Genomic DNA, 25,631 nt, shown 5'->3' with positions numbered 1-25,631 from the left:
GATTGCGTCGGCTGATGCTTTTATACCCCATACGCTCTGACATCGGGGAAAGTGCGACATCAGCCGAGGCCAGACCCAGACTTTGGAATCTGGCCGACCGAAGGGCTGCCTGAGGCAGGACAACCCATATGTGATGACTGCAGATGCATAACTATCGGACATCTACATTTATGGTTGGTACAAAACTGTACTTTTAGGCTTTCTGCTCAGGTTGTACACGTCCTTACAAAAGGACTGCATTAGGAAGTTATACAAGAGCAAGTGGAAACTATCTTCTATCTGGGCCAATGAGAGGCACTTTGATCCCTTTTCAGCACTCTTTCTTGCGGTGTTAGATTTTCTGGCTTCCATTTTCCATAATGAGCAAGATACTCTACAGTCAAGCTGCACTTTTTATGTATATCATTTGTCCTTGTCCTCCCTTTAGTAGTTGTGCAAGGCCTTCCCCAATGACATTTTTTGCTCAGACCACCTGTCAAGGCCCCCACCTCTCCTTGGGAGTTAAGTTCTTTTCCATGCTTTAACTCTGTCTCCCTTTGAACTTGCAGCAAACACATTTTTTTTTGTCCTGGAAAACCCTTTTTGCAGAATTTCATCGTGTTACACTGCTGCAGTCATTACACTTGGGTTTTCCTGCCGTCAGGCGGTCCCGCAGTCGGCCAGAGTTCCAAAGTCTTGGTCCGGCGTCAGTTGCTGTTGCTTCTTCCCTGACGTCAGTGCGCCAGGGGTATATAAGATGCATCCGACGCCATTTTCTTCAGTCTTTCTTGCCGCCTGAAGCAAAAGCAGTTCGCAAGTGCCAGTTGGCCGACTCCTGAGATTTTCAAAGTCGAATTTCAGATCCAAAGTCTTCAATATAGCTAAGTACCCCATTGGGGAAACTTTTTTCTTGCCTCGGACCGATGTCAGAAAAAGTTAATAATTGTACTTCTTGTGGGAAGCAAATACCTCATAAGGACTTCCATTCTTACTGTATTCCATGCCTAGGCCCTGATCACAAAGTCACTAGTTGCCGGTTTTGTGCTAGATTTAACAAACACACTATAAAACGACGTTTTGATTTTGCTTTGCACTTTGGCCAAAGGTTCAATTATACAATGCCATCGGAACAACCAACTACCGCTATTCTTAAAGCAAAGACAAGGATAGACAGGCATCCGAGGTACAAAACCAACGGCTAAGCCTCTTCTAGGCCAGTCGCCGGTTCTCAGTGATGCGCTTTCGCAGCCCCTGACACCCGCTACCTCAGAGCCACAGGCCACCTCCGACTCCCACGTGGAGACTAGGCATCTGGAAACTCAAGGTATTGGGCCTACGGAAACTAGTACCTCAGATGGGTTCAGAGCTGCTGAGCAGGCATCAGCTTCTGAGGGTGTTTTCAGACCTTCAAAATTTACCATTAAAGCAACAGCCGAGACAAAACCACCATTGAAGACAAAGAAGCAAGTACAGCATTCTCCTGGACAGTCCTCCATGCCTAAGAAACAGATGCTTAAAATGGCCGAAGACCTCATTACTCTAATAAGGGGTTCCCATCCCCCTCCTGAGAAAAGGCCTAGGCAGGATACAGACTATGATTCCTCTGATCAGGTTTCCATTTCCTCTGATTCCTCTTCAGACCAGGGATACTCTCTACCCCCCTATGAGGACTCTGATGCTGAAGAATCTATCCCTTCAGCCTCTCCTCCTGAGGATTACTCTTTTGGAGAAACTTTACATACCATGAGGGAGCATTTCCATTGGGAAAGTCAGGATTATTCAGAATCCAAGAAAAGGCTCAGGGACTTCCTTTTATTGCCTCAGCACAGGCCCCTGGCTATTCCGCCTGTGTTAGATATTGTGGATGATGTGTTCTCTGAATCCAGCTTATCTCCTGATTCTTTGCCCCCTGCACCAGCCAAGCCAGATAGGTATTATAGAGTCCCTGACTCTCAAGTTTCTTTATAAAAACCTTTCTGCTGACCCAGAAACCATTTCACAGGGTCCCAAAGGGGTTAAGGCTTCCATTGCAAAAAATCCAGTCCTCTCTGACAGAGATTCTAGAGCATTGGATAGACGGGGGAAGAAAGTTTACACTTCTGCAACTTTAGCAGTAAGGGCTTTAAATTGCCAGTTTCACATGCTTAAGTACCAACAGTATTTAATGGCTGTTGAAACAGAAAATGCTTGCAAGCTGAGAAGCTCCTGACTATAAAGAAGTGCAGGATTTATTGCATGCAGTTGAACAGGTGGGAAAACCTACTCTGCAATGTGGTTTTGATTCTTTAGAGGCCTCTTGTAGAGCTGCAGTTACATGTTCTGTGATTCTAAGACATGCTTGGTTAAAAGAACAGTTTACCTGATCATGTTAAGGCAAAATTGTTGGATGCTCCTTTACAGCATTGATACCTTGTTTGGTGTTGAGGCAGAAGAGGTGTTCGAGAATGGAGGATAAAGCTAAATCTATGCAAAGTCAGATATTTCTTAGAGGTACAGCCACCTCGATTTAGCAGAAATTGGCCTACAAAGAATTGGTCCTTTCCAGTGTCAGGCCACAGAGAGACTGATAGACGCCCAAGAGGCAGATCTCAACCTCAAGGCTCTAACAGAAAACGACAGTGGGGTACCTCAACCCCAAAAGCAGGTGAGGACAGGTCTCAACCTTACAGGAAACAGTCGCAATGACTTCCCCCTTCGTATGCCAAGCACTCCCCTTGTGGCAGCCCCCTTAGGGGGAAAACTAGCACTTTTTTATCAAAATTGGCAAACAATCACCCAAGACAAATGGGTTCTGAATATTGTGTCAAGGTTACAGGTTCCACTTTCACACTTTACCAAGGCTAAAAGGAATGCCAAACCTGCCACAAAATCAATGGGCAGAGGCTCAAAAACCAATTTAAGCCCTCATTGACATGAGCTATTGAAAACGTACCACAGCAGGAACAAGGACAAGGATTTTACTCGAGACTCTTCCTGGTCCCCAGAAAGGACAAAGCCTGGATACGCATACTAGACCTTTCAACTCTAATACTTACCTGGATGTTCCGAAATTCAAAATGTTGACACTACAGCAGCTTCTTCCCATGCTGGGCAAGAAGGCTTGGCTTGTTACTTTGGACCTCAAAGAGGCATACCTGCATGTCCCTATCAGACAAGATTGCAGAAGATACCTCAGATTCAAAGCTGGTACAATGCACTACCAATTCTCTGCACTGCCTTTTGGCTTATCTACTGCGCCCAGGGTCTTTACAAAGTGCCTGGCACCAGTAATTGCATTTTGCAGACAAAAAGGAATCCAAATATATCCATACCTGGACGACTGCCTCATTCAAGCAGAGAGAAAGGACATTCTTCTAAAGAATCTGGCGTTTGTAAAAAGGTTGCTAATTTCTCTAGGGTACACAGTAAACGAAAATAAGTCAAAACTAGTGCCCTCACAACAGATAATATTCCCGGGTGCCAGCTTAAATACAACGGGCCCAGATGGCTTATCTCACGCCAGACAAACAAGGACAACTGACTCAATATTTTCAATTACTGGCAAAGTCCCATCTCCCTGGAAGAAAAATTCTGCAGGCCCTGGGATTCATGGCATCCTGCATACTACTAATACCATATGCCAGACTGCATATGAGGAAATTACAATGGTACCTAAAAAGTGTTTGGACTCGACACTCTCACAGTTTAGAAGCAGTAATACCAATAATTCCCTGCCTACAACAGGAGTTTCGATGGTGGGCACAGGCATGTCACCTCAACAAGGGTCAGCCTTTCACTCTACCCACAGCCAGGCAGACTCTAACAACAGATGCTTTGGATTACGTCTGGGGAGCGCACATGGCAGGAAAATGTATTCAGGGCAAGTGGACCACAGACCAAAGGCATCTTCACATCAATCAAAAAGAGATGTTGGCTGTTCAAAATGCCCTAACAGCTTTCAAGGACCTTCTGCATCCAGGACAATTATTATTAAAGGCGGACAACACCACAGTAATGTGGTACATAAACAAGCAAGGGGGCACTCATTCTTATCCCCTATGCAGGCAAACCATGACCTTGTGGAACACAGCTCTAACTTATCAAGTTCATCTGCAAGCACAATTCCTGCCAGGAAAGAAAAATAATCTGGCAGACTAAGCAGAAATATCATGGACCCTTGCAAATGGAAATTGAATCCACAAATCTTCAGCATGGTAACGCAAAAATGGGGATGCCCAGACATAGATCTTTTTGCCTCCCCACTGAATTGCCAACTACAAAAATTCTGCACAAGGACTTGCCACACACAAGCATGGAAAGTGGATGCTCTTTCGTTCAGCTGGAAAAGCCTAAAAGTTTGCCTTCCCACCACTGCCTCTCCTTTCAAAGGTACTCCTAAAAGCCCGACAAGAAAAACCACAGATGATCCTGATTGCTCCAGACTGGCCATGCCAGCAGTGGTACCCAATCTTAAACAACTTAGCTCAAGGCCCACCATGGATTTTGCCTCAAATTTCACACCTTCTGACTCAACAAAACAATCTGATCCTGCATGGTCAGCTGAAAACCCTAAACCTGGCTGCATGGCAGATTCATTAGTCAGAGGCAACACCTCTCCCTAAAGCTGTTATGGATGTCATTTTGGAGGCCTAGCACCAGGAAATCTTACTCAGAAAAATGGAAGAGATTATGTGCCTGCAACCAGGCTCAAAGCCTTGACCCTCTTGTCCCAAACATTCCTCAGATTTTACAATACTTAACTGAGATGCTGGACAAAGGCCTATCCTTCTCATCAATTAAGATCCACGCCTCTGCCATTTCAGCACATTACAACACGGACTCTCCTTTATTCTCTCATCCCTTGCTAAAGCAGTACCTTAGAGGGGCTAAAAACATAAGACCGCCCCGGAGAGCACCAACTTGGGACCTCAATTTTGTTTTGGAAAAACTGACCCTGCCACCTTTTGAGCCAGACAATACAGCCGATCTAAAATTTTTATCGTGGAAAACAGCTCTGCTCCTGGCAGTAACTTCAGCACGAAGAGTCTGAGCTACAGGCATTAATGGCAGTGGAACCTTTTGTAATTTTTCATCAGGACAGGGTTTCTTTAAGGACAAACCCTACCTTTATGCCAAAGGTGGTATCTAGTGTGGCTCTTAACCAAACCATCCATTTGCAAACTTTTTATCCAAACCCCCAGAATAAAAGGAAGAAACTTCTGCACTCTTTGGACATACACAGGCAGCTACACTTCTTGGACAAAACAAAAGCTTTCAGGAAAACTGAGCAACTGTTTGTAGCATATGCTGCAGGATCACAGGGCAAGGCTGTCTCAAAGCAGACTATTTCCAAATGGATTGGAGACTGTATTCGTTACTGCTACACACAGCATGGAAAATCAGTCCCTAATAACATTAGGCCACATTCTACCAGAGCAACAGCCACTTCAACAGCCTTTCTCAGAGGAGTACCAACCAAGGAAATTTTGGAGGCTGCAACTTGGAGTTCAGTGCACACCTTTACCAAGCATTTCCAAATCCAGAGCAGGATTCACCACTGCAGTTCTGCAGGGCCTCATAGCCAATCCTAACTATTGACCAGCCACCCAACCTTAGCTTTGGGATTCTACCCAAGTTTAATGACTACAGCAGTGTAACACGATGAACATAGTACAGTTTTGTACCTACCATAAATGCAGATGCTCGAGTGTTCACACTGCTGCAGTCCAGGTTACCCTCCCTCCATCCCCTCTGTCCTAGCTGGACTCATCTATACCTTTCTGTGCTGTACAACCTTTGTGGTGTATTTGCTTGTAACTGAAGGTGTTTTTATTTTTGTTTTTTATATATGTTTTATTAGCAGTATGTATTGCCTACCTACTTGGGGGCACCTGACATCTGGGGCAAGAAAAACTGAAGAAAATGGTGTCTGATGCATCTTACATACCCCTGGCGCACTGACGTCAGGGAGGAAGCAACAGCAACTGACGCCGGACCAAGACTTTGGCACTCTGGCCGACTGCGGGACCTCCTAACGGCAGGATAACCCAAGTGTAATGACTGCAGCAGTGTGAACACTCTAACATCTACATTTATGGTAGGTACAAAACTGTACTTTGCTGTTACATCTGCTAGGCAAGTTTCTGAATGCTAAGCTTTGTCTAGTCAGCCACCTTGTATAATTTTTCCATAGAAAACAGGGTTTCTGTTTGCACCAGCCCTTCCATGTTCTTAGTGTTTCATTGTTTCAGTTATCACATTTGGGTTATCTGCCTGCAGGTAGCCCTCAGTTGGCTTGAATACCAGAGTCTTGGGATTTCTGCATCTGATGCTGTCGCTTCTTCCATGACGTCAGGTCGTCTGGGGTATAAAACATGCAGCTGATGCCATTACATCAGTTTTTCTTGCCGTGCAGTGTCCGAAGCAGAAGCAGTTAGCAAGTGCTGGTCGTCCGCCTCCTGAAATTTTCATTTTTCAGGTTTCAGACCTGAAGTCTTCTAAAAGAGAAGTACCCCATTGGGGATCCTTTTTCTTGCTCTAACCGATGTCAAAGTTAATAATTGTCTTGCCTGTGGAAAGCAAATGCCTCACAGAGATTGTCATTCTTACTGTGTCACCTGTTTAGGTTCAGACCACGACGTTCATCACTCAGTTTTGTGCCATGTTCAACGCCCGAACTAATAGTCGTCGGACTATCTTTGTCACTAAATTCTTTCACTTTCGTTCTCCATATTCCGAAATGGCGTCAATAAGCCATCTGACACCGATCTTCCGAAAAAAAATAAGGATAAAGACAAAGAACAGACCGCATAGGTCCAAAACTGCCGTTGCTTCCGTTAAGCTAGTCGACAGTCCGCCAATCCTCAGTGAGGTGCTTTTGCAGCACCTGATGCCCACTTCTACAGATTTTCAGGCCTCTACTGAGACCCATTCAGAGTCCGGTATGCCGCGAGATGCTGCTTTGACTATGGAACCTGTGGATGTCTCTACCTTGGATGGGTCCAGAGCTGCTGTGCAGGCACCGGCTTCTGAGGGTATATTCAGGCCTTTCGGTTTTCATATTAAACCAACTACTTTGTTTCAAACCAAAAATGTCGAATTTCTCAGGCCTAGAGTTCGCACTACGCCTAGGAAACCAACGACCAAAGCACATTCTCAGGCCCACATGCCTCAGAAGCAAATGCTTAGAATGGCTGAAGATCTTGTTACTTTAATTAGGGGAAGCCAGCCTTCCCCCACAAAAAGACATAGAACTGATTTTCCTCCTTACTCTTCAGATCATGAGTGTTGACTCTGATCCTCCTGATTACCAGGACATACCCTTATCTACCTATGAGGATTCTGATGCAGAGGATTTCATTCCCTCTGCTTCCCCACCAGAAGATTTTTCTTTTGGTAAAGCCCTGCATACCCTTAGAGAGCATTTCTGCTGGGAGTGCTAGGACTACCCACAGTCTAAAAAGAGACTCATGGAATTTTTAAACTTGCCTCAGCACAGGCCTCTAGCTATCCCTCCTGTTCTGGAAATTGTAGATGATGTCTTCTTGAAATGCAGCATTACCCCTGATACTTTGCCTCCAGCTCCCAGGAAACCTGATAGGTACTACAGAGAGTACCTGACTCCACAAAGTTTTCTTTAAGAATCCTACTGCGGATCCAGAGACCATTTCCGAGGGACCTAAAGGCATTAAGGCTACAACAGCCAAAAACCCTACCCCTTCGGACAGGGACTCTAGGACTTTAGACATATGGGGTAAAAAGGTATACACTTCTGCTACTCTTGGCATCAATTGCCAGTTTCATATGTTAAAGTATCAGTAACATATTATGGAGCTAATTAGACAGAAAATGATGTTGATTCCTGATTTCTGCAGAACATAAGGATTTTCAAGAGTTAATGCATGCTGCTAACCAAGTTGGAAAACATACTTTGCAATGTGGTTTTGATGACTTGGAAACATCTTGCAGGGCTGCTGTCATTGGGTCTGTTTTTAGAAGACATGGTTGGCGTAAGTAACAAATCTTGCTAGACCATGTCAAAGCAAAATTACAAGATGCAGCGTTAAACCAAGAACGCCTGTTTGGCAATAAAGCAGAAGTCGTCCTCAAAAAGATGGAGGAAAATGCTAAATCCATGCAAACTGTTAAAGATTTCCTACAGGTACAGCCACCTAGATTCAGTAGGCATTGGCCTACTAAAAACTGGTCCTTTCCAGTCTCTCCCAGACCTTCTTAGGCCAAACCCAGGGGCAGCAGACCACCAAGATTACTGTTTCAAGGTATGCACTGATCTACGCAATGGAGAGCTCCCACCTCTAAAATGGACTAGCAAGCCCACCAGCCTATATTAAAATCTGACAATGACTTATCCTTAACTCTTCCAAGCCTTGCCAAAAGACTTGCACCCTTAGGAGCAAAACTTGCCCTGCATGCAAAAAAACTGGGAATACATCACCCAGGACAGATGGGTCTTGAACATTGTATCCCAGGGGTACAGATTCTACTTCTACTCACTGCTTAACCCCAAGCAGAGGGCTAGACCTCCCACCAAACCAGTGGGCAGAGGCCCCAAAACAAGTTCTTTCTCTTCTCAGTGTCAAGGCTCTTCAGCCTGTCCCAGCAGAGCAAAGGGAGCAAGGTTTTTACTCCAGACTGTTTCTGGTACCCAGGAAAAAAAAAAAAAAAACTCCTGGCGCCCTGCCCTGGATCTGTCTATTCTCAACACCTTCCTGGTGGTTCCAAGATTCAAAATGCGTACTCTCCAACAATTGCTCCCTATGCTAGCCAAGGGCTTGGGGCTAGTCACCCTAGACTTAAAAGAAGCTTATCTGCACATCCCCATAATGGAATCCTGCAGGAAATATCTACATTTCGGAGCAGGCTCTATGCACTATCAGTTCTCTGCACTTCCCTGTGGCTTATCTACTGCGCCGAGGGTATTCACAAAATGCTTAGTTGCAGCCATTGCATGTTGCACGCAGAGAAAAATTCAAATTTACTCATACTTGGACGATTGCTGATTCAGGCGGACAGTCTGGAATTGCTACTCCAGCACCTGACATTTGTAGAGACTTCTAACTTCACTGGGGTACACCAGCAACGAAAATAAATCACATCTGGTACCCAGCCAACAGATTGTATTCCTGGGAGCAAGCTTGAACTCAGCTTCCCAGATGGCATTCTTCACTCCAGGAAAAACAAATTTATTTACAAACTACTTCAATCTACTGGCCACAAAAGCCTAGCTATCTGCAAGAAAAATACTGCAAGCCCTAGGGTTCATGGCCCCTTGCATTCTACTAATCCCATATGCAAGACTCCATATGAGGAAACTTTAATGGTGCTTAAAAAGTCTCTGGTGTCAACATTCTCAGGATCTGGAAACAATGATTCCTATCATTCCTTGCCTAAAGGCAGAGTTCCTTTGGTGGGTAGAGGCCTGCTACCACAACAAAGGGCTCCCTTTCACTCAACCCCCTGCCGGCCAAACCCTAAGAGACGCATCAGACTATATGCATGGGGGGCTCACATGGCAGGACAATGCAGTCAAGGCAAATGGAGCCCAAAGCAAATGCACCTGCATATCAATCAAAAAGAAATGTTAGCTGTACAGAATGCTCTGACAGCCTTCAAATGCCTTATTCTTCCAGGGCAACTATTGATAGACACAGCACCACAGTTATATGGTACATAAACAAGCATGGGGGAACCCGTTCCTACCCACTCTGCAGTTTAGCCATGACTCTGTGGAACACACCCTTGAGCAATCAAGTGCACCTGCAAGCTCCGTTCCTGCCAGGCAAACTAAATTCACTGGCAGGTGACTTGAGCAGAAATCTAACGGACCCACACGAGTGGAAACTGGAACCCAAATCATTCAAGCTTCTGATCCACAGGTGGGGTGGCACCAGAGGTGGACCTCTTCGCTTCCCCTCAGAACTATCAATTGAGCAAATATTGCACCAGAACTCCCCACAACCAAGCTTGGAAAGTGGATGTCCTGTCCTTTACATGGGAAAACCTCTCAATCTATGCCTTTCCCCCTCTGCCCCTCCTCTCGAAGGTTCTATTAAAGATCAAACAGGACAAGCCAAGGGCAATCCTGATTGCAACAGACTGGCCATACCAGCACTGGTACCCACTTTTGTGCAGTATGACAGGGCTGCCACCATGGCACCTGCCTCAGACCCCCTCCCTGCTGTCCCAGCAGGAGGGCCAGATTTTGCATCCTCCGCTACAAACCCTGAACCTAGCAGCCTGGCTCATCCCCTGAACTCAGCACCAGCAATCCTCAGTAAACAGGTGCTGGATGTCATCCTTGAGGCAAGGAGGCCTACTACTAGAAAATCCTATTCAGGAAAATGTTAGATACTGTTTTTGGAGCCAGTCTCTGAATGGACACAACTGTGCCCAGCTTACCTCGCATATTAGATTACCTAACAGAAATGCTCCACAAAGGGCCCATCCTTCTCTTTTGTTAAGATTCATGCCTCTGCCATCTCAGCTCATTATAATACTGAGCCCCACCCCTCTTCTCATCCTCTGGTCAAACAGTTCCTGAGAGGAGCCAAAAATATAAGATCCCCCCCCCACCCCCCCCGAGAGCTCCCACTCCAGCCTGGGATCTTAACTTTGTATTGAACCTGTTGCTTCAGCAGAGTTTACAATTCCTCTCCTGGAAAACAGCTTTACTTTCTAGCTATTACTTCAGCAAAAAGAGTGAATTACAGACCCTTATGGCCATGGAACCCTTCATTATCTTCCATGCGGACAGGTTTCCCTCAGGACTAACCCATCATTTATGCCCAAGGTGGTGTCTAGTGTGACTATTAACCAATCCATTCATTTGCCAACCTTTTTCCCTAATCCTCAGAATAAAGGGGAAATGATCCTGCACTCCTTGAACGTGCACAGGCAGCTTAGGTTCTATCTGGACAGGACTAAACCTTTCTGAAAATCTGACCAGCTGCTAGTCAGCTTTGCTACACAGGCAGAGGGCAAGGCCATTTCAAAGCAAACCATTTCTAATTGGATAGCACACTGCATCCATTTCTGCTACAAACACCATGGGAACCCTACCCTACAGGGGATCAGAACACATTCCACTAGGGCTACATCAACCTCTACAGCATTTCTCAGGGGAGTCCCTATCAGGGACATCCTGGAAGCTGCAACCTGGAGCTCTGTACACATCTTCACCAAGCATTACCACTTTCCTATCTTTCCTAAATCCAGAGCTGGATTTGTCACAGCAGTCTTACAGGGCCTGCTTGTCAGCCCTAATGCTTCTTGACTGCCTCCAGCCATCCTCCGCTTTGGGAATCAACCCAAATATGATGACTGCAACAGTGAAACACGAAGAACATAGTACAGTTGTGTATACTTACCTTAAATGTAGATGTTCAAGTGTATTCACCGTTGCAGTCCTGGTTATCTTCCCTCCAGCCCCCTGACTTCTCTATACTTCTACCTTTTTCTTTTGGTTGGCCATATCTTGTAGCATTGGTATTTACTTTCTACTGGGGGTGTTCCACACCATGTAATTGCTTCCTGTTGTGGGGGCTCCTGACTTCTGGGGCAAGAAAAACCTATATAATGGTGTTTGCTGCATGTTTTATACCCCTGACAACCTGACATCATGGAAGAAGCGACAGCATCCAATGCAGAAATCCCAAGACTCTGGTATTCAGGCCGACTGAGGGCCACCTGCAGGCAGATAACCCAAATGTGATGACTGCATCTACATTTATGGTAAGTGTACACAACTGTACTTTTCTTAAACCATAGTACCACTAAATGAATGCAAGTACTATCTAACGTTAAATATTTTTTAAAAGACCAGCCACAATGAAAGGTTTCAATATATTTAATAAATTTAAAAAAGCATGAAAATACTGAATAGCTATGTACAGTAAACGCCAAAGTTTTAATCACAGGGAGAATAAAAATTTACTCCAGTGGAAAGACTCAGATGCAGAAAAAAGTACATTAGCTAATCTGACTATATTTTCTAACTGACTCAAGAATTACCTAATCTTGCCTTGCTTTAGTAAGATGGATTAGTGGCCCTTGTCAGGTCCAAAAACAGAGTGCATTTATCCCATTTCCCACTAATATTTAAATGCAATTTCAGTGCTGGCTGCAGAATATCACTTCTGGTCACCTGACTGGTTCCCACACTACCACCTCATTAGAAACTGAGCCAGGATCTGGCACTGATGTCACAGTACACACGTAGAACTTTAAAGTCTATTACAGTTTCTGGAAACTGTAAAGCAATTCCAGCACTTCCACCCTTCCTGCAGAAACTAACAACATATTCACTGGCAGAAACTTAACATATTCTGTGGCAGCATTCAGACCTGTGAGAAAATCTTTATGGCCTAAACCAAGAAATTTTATTTCAGGCTGTTTTTCTGAAGGTGGCTGGGCTGAACTTGACCCCTTCCCTTCCAGTATCCTCTTACAATATATACATTTAATGAGTTATAACAATGTAGTCTGACACACATGTACATTTCATTTCTGTCCAGCAGGACCCACTGTTAATAATTTTTAACATAAGCAATGTTACAAATGTATTTTTAGCACAATCTTCAAGAAAAATCTTGATTGTTTGGGAAATGGGAAATTCACCCCAGGGATCACTTCTGTGGCTCTGCTCGACAGGGGCACAGGAAAATAATTTTCTTGGGTGGCGAAAGCCAGGGTACATTTTTTGGCTAGGCTTGTATGGGCCCTAGGGCCGATAGCCTAGTACCTACCTATGAACAAGCATCTGTAAAAATCAGTTTGATATTCAAATTGCATATATATTTTTTACAAAACTCCAGCTAAGTCTGCTGGCATATGTTAGCCATGCACTGGCTTACTCCCTTTGGTACAGCTGGCACTACACATCATCACAGTCCCCATAAAACCTTTCACCATACTTGTATCCGAGAAATCTACCCATCCATGAAGTGTGCTGTTCTTTTCTGCCAGAGAGTGATGGAGGGGGCAGTATTGAGATTGAGGGAGGGAAATTCCTGCATGTGATTTTGGAAGTGTTTACCTGTGATGGATGGCCACTAAGGGTCCTAACAAGCCTCATGGCCTCAACCCTTTTTGCTTATGTAAGTTTTTTCCCCTCTTATGCAGTATTATCACATTGGTACACAGCACACAACCTTCCCAGGCATACAGTGTAGAAAAAATCCTACTCCAAAATGTTAAAAACCTTGGGACTTTGATAATTCCTTCTCCTTTGATTATCTTGTAATGACAGTAGTCAGAAAGTCCTTCTACTTCTGCAGAGTCAATTGCCAAAGGAATATCATTGGCCATAAAGAGGTCATTGTCCCCTTGTATTTGGCCCATTATTCCTTTAGAATATACCTCAATAGACATATATATCCACTTGAAAGACCCCAAGGGTTCTGTGCCATGTCTCTTATGCCAGTAAGGACCCGGTGGTTCTTAATGTGTTGTATCTCCACATGTCAAATAGTCCCACAGGTACCAGAACTAGGTGCCCCAAGTCTTTCATCAGTAAGTAAATAAAATCCAGTAGAGACCGAGGTTCATTATGCTGAGCCTTCCCCATCTCTGGAGTAAACTCATGAAACAAGTTAAGTAGTGTTGATGCATTATTTTCCTTCAGAAGGGAACTGGATGAATGGCTGGGTATACATAAATATACCTCTGATTTGACTGGTGAGACCTCCTTGTCAGAGGAGGTATATTCTAGGGGGGAAGGAGTATTGTCAAAGCGTAAATGGTATCAAGACTCATTTGTCTTATATTTGCTATGCCCCTATAAAAATATGGCACTCGTTTCTGAATTTGACAATACTGTGTCTATAGTGACATGATGACTTGCAAAATCCAACAAGGGGAGGGTGAGGACAGTACTGGTCAACAGGATTCCAATGTGGTTAACAGTACAGCACATGGTGACCTGAATAATATGCTGAGGTGGGGGAAAGTGCAGCAAAAGGCATAGCTTGTTGATTCCACGATGAAGTAGATGTTTGCTGTGGCTAGCAAGGTATACTGCATAGTGACCTGACATTTTATCTGGGTGAGTGGGGCAGCATTCTTTGTAAATTTACCTACAGGACTGGAGTGTCAGGACTCTTTAAAGCCTTAAGGCAGTGAAATTCCTCTATGCTTTACACATGGACAGAGGAAAATCTGTCAAAGGACATTAGAAAAAAGGACATTAGAAAAGTTTGTTGGTACTATAACCATTTTCTCACAGACAGAATTAGAACTTGCCAATAAATTATTTTAGCTTCATTCAAGTGCATTGCTGTCTGGGTTATGTTTATTCTAGTTATATTCCATTGTGAGTGCATTAGTATGTTGAGATGCACTGCTATGAATTGATCTTTGGAAGTGAACATTCTAGGATATTTACACAAAAGCTTTGGATAAGTTAACGTACAGCTGAAAGAACAGATTGTTGATTTTGATTTGGTAAAACTGCTGTGAAACAAAAAAAATTAAGGAACAGCCTCTTCAGTCATTGCATGCATTGTTATAGAGCTAGTACTAAGGTTGTTTAGAAAACTCTTGAGTTGTGATTTAAAGATTAATTCTTAGAGTCCTTCCTCACTGATGCATTAAATTAGAGTTGAAAAGTGTAGCGACTAGAGGAATAGTTTTGGATTATATTGCTGAAGTTACACTAGGAGTGTGATGGGTAGTTCTGGATTCTTCACCTAAATAATGGATGCAAATAGCACAGCAGTGAGTGAGTTTCAGAATTCAGGGGGAAGAGGCCAGTGATGAATGCAGAGTACCAGGAAAGATTCAAGATCAATAGAGAAGAATGTCCTGAAGTAATTTAAATGAATCCTTGCTGGCAATGCTTAAAATGGAATTATAGATGGAGAGAGAGATAGATTCCTTTAGTTTGTACTGAATATAACCTTCTCATCAACACTGTCTTATTACCCGAGGTATAGTGACAGTTTCCATACCACTGTGATCTGGGAAGCCGTTTTTTCTAGAATAGGAACTCTGGGGTAGTGTAAGAGGGTCTTTTGCTGACTCATTGATTAATGAGTTAGGAATGTTGAGATGCACTGGTTTGTGCACAAGCACTAAGAGGTTTTTGAATATTACACTTATTTTCATATGTGGATTGAAAAGTCAAGATTATCTTGGTTTGTGTTTAGATATGATAGTAAAGCTTCTGGAAGCTCGGGCAGTGAGAATGAAGAAGGAAGTGAAGAAGAGGAAGAGAAGAAGCCAGCGAAAAAGCCAAAAATAGTGAAGGAAAAGAAGCCCAGGAAGAAAAAGGAGGTATGTAAATGAAGGCAATTAGTTTTGCCTGTCGTTTTGGGTATTTGGTATTTGTGTGTGCTTAGGTTTTTATTTTTGCTTTCTAGTGATGTTCTTCGTGTTTCACTGTTGCAGTCATTACATTTGGGTAATCTGCTTGCAGGTTGCCCTCAGTCGGCCTGATTAACAAAGTCTTGGGTCCTGCGTCGTTTGTTGTCCCTTCTTCCATGATGTCAGGTCATCAGGGGCATAAAACATGCAGCCGACACCATTACATCAGTCTTTCTTGCCGTGCGGTGCCCGAAGCAGAAGCAATTCGCAAGCGCCAGTCTGCAGACTCCTGAAATGTTCGTTTTTGAGTTTCAGAACCAAAGTCTTCAACTAAAAGTCAAGTACCCCGTTGGAGAAACTTTTTCTTGCTCCTTTTTGATGTCAGTAAAAGCTAATAATTGCATTACTTGTGGAAAGCAAATGCCTCAAAGATTTTCATTTGTACTAATACGGTGGCAGACGGACTAAGCAGAAACCTCATGGACCCACACGAGTGGAAACTAACCAAGGATTTTCAACATATTGACAAGCAAATGGGGGAGCCCAGATATATACCCGGTTGCCTCCCTCCAGAACTTCCAGTTGGACAAATGTTGCACAATGGATGCTCTGTCCTTCAGCTGGAAAAACCTATCAGTCTATGCCCACCCCCCCCCCGCTGCCTCTTCTCTCCAAAGTGCTACTAAAAGTCAAGCAGGACAAACCAAGGATGATTTTGATTGCTCCAGACTGGCCGCACCAACACTGGTACCCCCTCCTGCGCAGTGTCAGTTACTTCCATTGCACCTGCCTCAGACTCCTTCCCTGCTCTCTCTGCAGGAAAACCAGATCCTGCAGCCTCAGCTTCCAACACTGAACCTTGCAGCCTGGCTAATTACTTAAACTCTCCCTTACCATCCCTCAGCAAACCTGTGATGGATGTCATCCTAGAGGCAAGGAGACCTAGTACTAGAAAATCGTACGCTGAAAAATGGAAAATATTCTGTGCCTGGAACCATTCTCAAGGGATGAGCACAGCAGCGCCCAATGTATCAGATTTTACAATACTTAACTGAGATGCTTCACAAGAGCCTGTCTTTTTCCTCCATTAAAATCCATGCCTCAGCCATTTCAGCTCATTATAACACAGAACGGTGGTGCTGCAGTAGCGTTGTCGCCTCTATTGGACGCTGACCGGTTCTACTCTCAGCTAGAGTGTCTTCTGCATGGAGACATGCGTGAATGGGCATAGCTTCGTTGAAGGTTGTGCATTAGGGCTGGCAACTCACCACGTAAAAATCAACTGCCAATCATTAGCGGATTGGAGTTCTGCTGTGGCGACCCCTAACCGGGAAAAGCCGAAAGAGACAACAACATAAAACAGAACCCCCCCTCTTCTCTCATCCACTGCTCAGGCAGTACCCCAGAGGGGCCAAAAATTTGAGACCACCCAAGAGAGCTCCAACCCCAGCCTGGGACCTTAACTTTGTATTGGAGAAACTCACTCTACCTCCTTTTGAGCCAGCTGCTACTGCAGATTTAAAATTTCTTTCTTGGAAGACAGCTTTCCTTTTAGGGAATCACTTCAGCTAGAAGGGTATCTGAATTACAGGCCCTTATGGCAGTGGAGCCTTTCATCATCTTTCATGCGGACAGGGTGTCACTCAAAACCAATCCATCCTTCATGCCCAAGGTGGTATCCAGTGTGGCTCTTAATCAGTCCATTCATTTGCCAACCTTCTTTCCCAATCCACAGAACAAAGGGGAACGGGTTCTGCATTTGTTGGATGTGCACAGACAACTTGGATTCTACTTGGAAAGGACTAATCCTCAAAGAAAAATCTGAACTGCTGGTAGCATTTGCTGCAGGGGCGGAGGGGAAGGCTATTTCAAAACAAATCATTTCTAAATGGATAAGCCATTGCATTAATTTCTGCTATAAGCACCATGGAAAAGCTATCCCCCAGGGGATCAGACCTCACTCCACTAGGGCTGCATCTACTTCCAAAGCCTTTCTCAGAGGCGTTCCTACCACACGGACATCCTAGAAGCTGCTACCTGGAGTTCTGTACATACTTTCAGCAAACAGCATCATATGCCAATTTTCTCTAAATCCAGAGCTGGCTTTGCCACTGCAGTCTTGCAAGGCCTTATAGCTGGCCCTAATGCTATCTAAACTCCTCTTCCCAACCATAGCTTTGGGAATCTACCCAAATGTAATGACTGCAACAGTGAACCACGAAGAACATAGTACAGTTGTGTACGCTTAAATGTAGTTCGAGTGTATTCACTGTTGCAGTCCTGGCTATCCTCCCTCTAGCCCCCTAACTTCTTTTGGCTATACCTCAACTTTCCTTTACTATGCTTAAAAGCCTTTTTGGTGTATTTGCTTTTTTGTTTGAGGTATACCTTTGTGTTTTTATGTTTAATTGCTCCCCATTAGGGGGGTACCTGACATCTGGGGCAAGAAAAACTGATGTAATGGCATCTGCTGCATATTTTATACCCCTGATGACCTGACGTCATGGAAGAAGGGACAGCAACCGACACAGGACCCCAAGACTTTGTTAATCAGGCCGACTGAGGGCAACCTGCAAGCAGATTACCCAAATGTAATGACTGCAACAGTGAATACACTCGAACTTCTACATTTATGGTAAGCGTACACAACTGTACTTTCTTTATGCCAGTTGGCATGATCTGTATATGCAGTAACTTATTTTTCCTAACTTTTGTTATATTAAAGTCTTTACATGCATCTTACCACTTTTTTTTTGTTTAGTGAAATGCAGCCTTAACTCACTTAATGTTAGGGTTTATATTGTTTTCCTTATCTTTCTAGGGTAAAAAAGCCAAAGACCCAGCAGCCCCCAAGAGACCACTTTCTGCTTACATGTTGTGGTTAAACGCAAACAGAGAAAAAATTAAATCCGAAAATCCAGGTATCAGTATCACAGAGCTGTCTAAGAAAGCTGGAGAAATCTGGAAAACTCTATCAAAGGACAAGAAAGAGGTAAGTGGATGTGAGGGGATTTAAGTTCTATATTAGTGCTAGGTAGGTTTATTGCTGGAGTAGTATGCAGTTTCTAGATGCTGTACTATGTACACAAGATCTTGCAAAAAAAAGTGCATAACTTTTGGCAGACATTAAGCAACGATTTGAATGTTGAGTTTTGAGAGCAGCACTATTCCTCAAACAATTTTCTGAAGGGCGATTAGTCTGCATGTGGCAATTTATCTTTCAGTTATGGTTTTCCTGCAAGGTAAACCAACATGTAATGTAATTAGGACAGGTTTATTAGACTGCGTCACAGTTGGAAAATAAGGTCGTACTCTCTCATTTTAATAGGTGTGTGTGTATATATATATATATATATATATATATATATATATATATATATATATATATATATATTTTCTGCTTTGGTTTAAAGTTCTTTTTTTATTTAAGCAGACATGTGCTAGGTTCTACTGATGAAATTTTAGCCGCAGGTATCCTAACCAGGTAGTACTTCACGTTTCTGTCTTCTGTAGTATGATTGGATACTCAACCATCCTAGTTAGTAATTGGCACTAGTTCTTAAACTCTATATAAATAATATATGTGTTTGAATGTGCCCTTGCATGTTTTTGTTGAATCCCATTTCATGGGAAGTGTCATGTATGGCTAAGCTACCTTAAAGTGTTTATTGCAGGGGAAAGCCTCACTGAGCACCACCAGCACCAGCTCCAGCTGCATGGGCACACAATTATAGGGAAAAGACCAAACATGGTGAATCATTTCTGGTACACAAATAAAACTCACAAAAAGTGCACCATCAGTAATTAGCAGGTGATTGGTGTTGCCTATAAATAATTGGCCGGATAAACATCTACATTAATTTCTGTGAACATTTAGTTGCCTTGACACAGTTTCTTTGTTTATTGATCTGACAAAATGCTTTATCCATGATTTGTGATTTCATTGAAATGAGTGTGTGTGTTGTATATGTACGCACACATGGCTGAATGTCATTCTTCTCGAATGTGTTGTGTGGTGGGTAATCTCATAATATGGAATGCATTTTGAAGAGTGCGCAGTAAACCAATGTTTTAGCAAGATTGCTGAATACCCGAGAAAGGGGATTTTTTTCCCTTTTCTCTGATGTGAATTTTTTTTGGCATCCATTCTAGTGATAACATTTTTGTTCCTTAGCCCCGTGGTATTTTTTTTATTGTTTTCAGGGCAAAACAAGTGTTATATTCTTGAGTACAAAAATGTCACTGTTTTGTTGGCAGATTGTTGAAGATAAGATTTTAACTTTCCATCAGTCCCCACACCTCCCCAAACCTGAAGTTCCCTCACAAGCCATGCCAAGGGCATGCCACTAAGCATCCTACAGTCTTGTTTCTTCAGCAGTGCCAGGTGCTGTCCTGTTTTTCAAGGATGTTTGTGTTGGCTAGTTTTGAGTACCTCCTCCTAGAGACCAAGGCCTTGGGCCTTCTCCCACTTTTTCCTGTTTTCATAGGGAATAGAAGGCTTCTGTCACATCCTGGACCATAGCGAGTTTAAGGAGCACATTTGTCATTTCACATTTCAGACTATAATTATCGAGGATATAGTGCATGGATGATGTAACTAGATTTTGGCGAAGCTTTCAGATGCATTTGTGTCTGGAGTACACACGGGTGGTTTACCTTGTTTGTTCTGTATGGACGCATCTAATACAGAGTTGCTCTAATTCATCTCCCATGCTTGCATAGTGTTCACTAAAATATTGGCTGCCATGGCCTAAGTCTTTAAGGAGAGATCCAAATGGAGAGGCAATAAAACAGCAAGCAAAGAGTAGTATTGCTGGAATTGAATTCATCCTGACGTTTCAGTGAGTACCTTCACAAGGTGTACCCTGTTTTTCTGATATAGTATAATTTTTATGCAGAGGATAAAACCAAATGAATAAAGTAAAAAAGGCAGCCCCAAAGATATTCAGAGAGAAATACAGGCAAAAGGCATCCAGATAAGGAAAATGTTACAACACAAAAAATAAGAAAACAGAGGGAATACAGAATAGAAGATTATTAAAGTACAAGTTAAAAAAAAATAGAATAAATAGAAGCTGAAGTTATGGAATACCTGTGAAGTGAAGGATTTATTATAGAAAGTCTAACACGTTATATCACAGCATGATGGAACAAGTCCCTCCAAGTAAGGAGAAACAGAAGAGCCAGGAGTCATCTGAAGAAATATGGGCATGGGAAAGGAAATGATATTTAAAATGGCACAACGTTTATGCAAAGGAGAAAACAAAACTAATCAATACAAAAAGAGCAGCACCAAAAATATTTGAAGAGAAATATAGGCAAAGGCATCTACATATGGAAAGTTTCACATTACAAAAAATAAAAAAAGCAAAGGAGAAAAGTAGAAAAAGAGGATTAGTAATTGAGAAGTTAAAAAAATCGAAACTGAGGTTATGGATTACCTGCGAAGTGAAGGATTTATTGTCGAAAATCTAACTCTGATAACACCACAGCAGGATTTCAGCAATGAATCCCCAAATTAAGGAGAAACTAGTGGAGCGAGGAAACATCTGATCAGTTGCCATGTGAAGATACTTCGGAGCCTTCCATATGAAGCTAGTATAAAAGTTCAGCTGGAGCTGCACAGCAAGGAAAAAGGTGGCAACTCTGACGCAGTCATTATTGTGGAGTGAAAGGCCAGTGTGTTCCCATGTGAATAAGCAATGGATAATGCAGGATAAAACTGAAGAGAATGTAGTAGAGGAAAATGCTCTGGAACTTTCTGTAGAATGCCCGCAGGAAATGGAGAAGAAAATATGCCCCCAGTTTAGAAGAAAATTATCTAAGAGAAGAATTGTTTGACTTAAGAGATGGACAGACATGTTAAGATCAATGAAAGAAATAGACTACAGAAAGTCAATAAAACCCAAACAGATAAAAAAAATGAGCACAGTAATTAGGACTTCTCATAGCAGAAGTAAATATTACTGTCCGACTAAATTAATAACAGCCTCACCTCAGAAGACAGGGCAGTAAGGGGAAAGGAAGGGGAGAAATCAAATGCCATCATGGAAGTATTGAACAGAGAAAACTGTAAAGCAGTTAAGACAAGCTGTGTCACTGTTTGGGTATAGAAGAGAGAGCAGATCAAAAAACTGCTCGGAAAGGTAGATGTGATAAAAGCAGTGCTGAGTATCTATCGTGCACTATCACAAATAAAAAAACTGAAAATAACAGCATTGGCAGAAAAACTTAGAAGATATGGAGATAAATATAAAGGAAGAGTACAAAATAAGCAATTTATTGATGACCCAAAAATGTTTTATAGAGAACTGGGGAAACCAGGCAAAAGGAATTGAAATATCACAAAAAAAAAAAAAAGAAATAGATGCATTTTGAAGAAATATGAAGATCCTGTGGAACATAAAGATGCTGAATGGACAGAAGTAAAAGAAAAAATAAGAAGTTCAAATGTACAGGATATGAAATGGGATGGAATAAAGGCCAGCGAAATTGAAGCAAAGTTAAGAAAAGATATTGGAAAATCACAGGCCCAGATGCAGTTCCTAACTTCTGGCTAAAATTAACATCTTTTTATGAAGATTTAGCCATGAGCAAGAACTGTTTATATGCATGCCCTGAACGGACACCAACCTGGTTAAAGATACCTACTTAAGAGCAAACCTGCAAGCTATCCTAAAAGTTATAGACCATTAACTTGCATTCCGACGAAGTATAAACTATAGACTGGAATTGATGCTGACAGAGTATAGTCATTTTAGAGGAAAACTCAATCATGGTACTAGAACAAAAAGGTGACAAAGTCATATGGAACAAAAGATCATTTTCTTAAATAGTGTCATAACGGAGAAATATTCTAGGTATGGCATGGATAGACTACAAAAACATTTGACAGTATCCCCCATTCATGGATAAGAGTGCTTAAAAAGCTATAATATACATCCTACACTGATCGATTACATTAGTGACCATGAAATGGTGGCAAACCACTTTGTAGTTAAGTCATGATGAAGGACAAATTACAAATTATTATTCAAGGGATAAAAATTCCAAGTGGGATATTCCAGGGTGACTCTTGGTTACCGTTGCTCTTTTGTCTCGCCGACTACCCATTAAGCTCTCTACTGAACAGATTAGGTTGTGGCTACAATTTGGCACCCAGAAAACAATGCAGTGTAAAGACTTGGCAACATGGCCTCAAGCTGAATACCAAAAAATGCATCATCCCCTTTTGGGAGAGTGACATCCCCACAAGGTATCACATTAATAACGTCATAATCACTAAATCAGTTTTGAGGGATTTGGGCACCCAGGTTGATAGCAACTTGACTTTTGACCACCATGTTGCTTCCGTTGTACGGAAAGCCTTCTACGTGGCCCACCTCATAAGTAAGGGTGTCTCATCCAGGGACAAGGTCATAACATCCCTGCATTCATCCCTTATAAGGCCCATTATAGAGTACAATCACTCTTTCGGCATGTACCTCACAAAGCCCATGCAGCTGGAGAGACCACAGAGGTTCACCAGGCGAATCCAGGACCTCAGACATCTACCATACACAGGCTAAAAGCCCTATCCCACTACTCTGTTTCATACAGACTCCTCAGAGGTGACCGATGTCTGGCATACAGGGCGTGCACGGACCCCACCTTGATGGGACTGCTGCAAGTCACAATTCTGGCACAATTCCTGATACCTTTAGCGACTACTTCCCAGCCTTCATGAATCACTCAACTAGTTCCTCCCCACACCAGCATCAATATAGTCAAACTCGTAACCTCAGTAGCTTCAACCCAGCTACTTTCTCAGATACTTTCAAACAAATGAAAAGGCAAATTCTAAACAGCCTTCCTCTTGACAAGGCTATAGAATACTTCAACTCTGTCTTCCTTGATACTTTAAACTCACTAGCCCCACTAAGAATCAAAAGGATAAAAACTAAAACTGCTCCTTGGCTATCCAAAGACAAAACAGAGTATGCACCACAGAGACGAACTATGGGAAGCTTTACCAAAACAGTAAACTGGCCAATACCTTGCTCCAATATAAACGGCTCCACAAGCGTGCAAAATAATCACCAAAGACTAAAAATCCTAGTATATCAAACTTCAGTCCAATAACAATAAAAACCCCAAGGAATTCTGGAACTCAGCAAACTCACTCCACAATCCAGGCTCCAAGAATAATCCCTGTCCTGACCCATGTAAATCTGACCTCAAACTAGGCTCTGAATTTAACTATTTTTTCATAGAAACTATTACTACCCTCTCCAAGACATTTCCCAATAATAACCCAACTGCTCTACACTCTCTCCCTTTTCTAACTCACCTCATCTGTTTGAACTCAAACCCATCTCCACTAACTTTATAAAAAAAATCTTTTGTCCAAACTTAAACCTTGCTCTAACGCTCTCGACAATATTCCCTCTTCCTTCCTAAAATGTGCTGCTAATGGCATTGCTCTCCCAGTCAGCATCATTATCAATCGATCCATAAGAATTGTACATCCCCAAACTCTGGCACTCAGCTTATATTCTTCCTCTTCATAAAGGAGGCAAAAATACCAGCATCTCAAACTTTCACCCCATTGCTTTGCTCTCACCAATCCCCAAAATCCTAGAAAAATGCATCCACTTCTAACTTGTGCCTTTCCTGGCCCAAAACAATCTTCTCACTCCTACCCAGCATAGCTTCTGCCCAGGCTATAGCACAATAACCGCTCTACTCTTTCATAGAAATTGTCAATCAAGCCCGAGATTCAGGACACTTAGATGTTCGTGTTTCACTGTTGCAGTCATTACACTTGGGTTAGCCTGCTGGCAGGCTACCCGCGGTCGGCCTGAATTCCAAAGTCCTGGTCCGGCATCTGTTGCTGTCGCCTCTTCCCTGACGTCAGTGCGCCAGGGGTATAAAAGATGCAGCCGATGCCATTTTCTTCAGTCTTTCTTGCCGCGCGGTGCCCGAAGCAAAAGCAGTTCGCAAGTGCTGGTCAGCCGACTCCTGAGATTTTCGAAATTGAATTTCAGATCTGAAGTCTACAATAAAGCTAAGTACCCCGTTGGGGAAACTTTTTTCTTGCTCCAGACCGATGTCAGAAAAAGTTAACAATTGTATTTCTTGTGGGAAGCAAATAACTCATAATGATTTTCATTCTTACTGTATTCCTTGCCTAGGCCCTGACCACGACGTTGCTAGTTGTCTGTTTTGTGCTAGATTTAACCAGCACTATTAAGCGTCGGTCCGATTTTGCTTTTCATTACTTGGGTTTAACTAAATAATGCCATCGGAACAGCCGACGACCGGAGTTCATAAAAAGCACAAGGAAAAAGAAAAGGACAGGCATCCGAGGTCCGAAACTTCCGACAAAACCTCTTCTAGGCCAGTCGCTGGTTCTCAGTGAGGTGCTTTCGCAGCCCCTGGCACCCGCTACATCAGAGCCACAGGCCGCCTTAGACTCCCACGTGGAGACAACTAGGCCTCTGGATACTCAAGGTATTGGGCCTTCGGAAACTAATCCCTCAGATGGGTCCGGAGCCGCTGAGCAGGCATCGGCTTCTGAGGGTATCAGACCTACACAGCTTTATATCAAACCAACTTCAGCATCCAAGACAAAGGCTAAAACAGTTTTAAAGACAAGGAAACAAGTACAGCATTCTCCAGGACAGGCTTCCATGCCTAAGAAACAGATGCTCAAAATGGCCAAAGACCTAATTACTTTGATAAGAGGCCTAGGCAAGACACTGAATATGATTCCTGGGGATTCAAAGATGGCCGCTGTTCTGTAAACACTGCTAATCTTCAGCTCTTCAATAATTATGGAATAAACTTAACCCAGAGGTAATACCAGGACCTATTTAAAGCAATACTCTGAGCTAACAACTCTAATCAATATCCAGAAACCCAAAAAAGGGAAAATAAACCTGAAGAATTAACAAATCTATCAAGATTACAACAGATTAACTGGATTTGAGGAAAGAGACAAGGAAAAGAAGCCATGTGCTCAGGGCACTTTACACACTCATCTTTATCTATAAAACAAGAACGCCTTAATTTTACAAAATGTCAAAAGAAGATAAAAATATGGACACTACAACAATAAAAACTAAACTCTCAGAATTATCACCTGAGAATGATTTAAACTCTAAAAGGCAGAAAATAAAGCAACAAGACACTGCAAAAACAGGGAATAAAAATAAAGCAGATCAACTAGCAAACCTGGATGATATAAAAGCAGCCTTGCTGCTAATCCAAGAGGCAATAAAAGAGCTGTCTACTCAACTGCAATCATTTGGAGCTTCCTTCAATCAAATCTTGGAAAGAATGGACAAATCTGAAGCCAAAATCACTGAGAA

The 25,631-nt window shown here is 42.7% G+C and overlaps 1 protein-coding gene across 1 annotated transcript in view; it reads left to right on the top strand.

Moving 5' to 3' along the window:
* Positions 1–25,631, top strand: part of SSRP1 (structure specific recognition protein 1) — a gene marked incomplete in the record, with an annotated part of 1,053,281 nt that overhangs the window by 663,625 nt on the left and 364,025 nt on the right. The window contains 2 exon segments of the mRNA XM_044084178.1: positions 15,123–15,249; positions 18,101–18,271. Coding sequence (XP_043940113.1) covers positions 15,123–15,249; positions 18,101–18,271 — 298 coding nt within the window.

This window comes from Protopterus annectens, chromosome 9.part0 (assembly GCF_019279795.1).
Source record: "Protopterus annectens isolate FY-2018-M chromosome 9.part0, PAN1.0, whole genome shotgun sequence".
NCBI classification, from domain to species: Eukaryota; Metazoa; Chordata; order Ceratodontiformes; family Protopteridae; genus Protopterus; species Protopterus annectens.
Note: the sequence above shows the minus strand (reverse complement) of the source record. Positions and strands in the feature narration are given on the sequence as shown.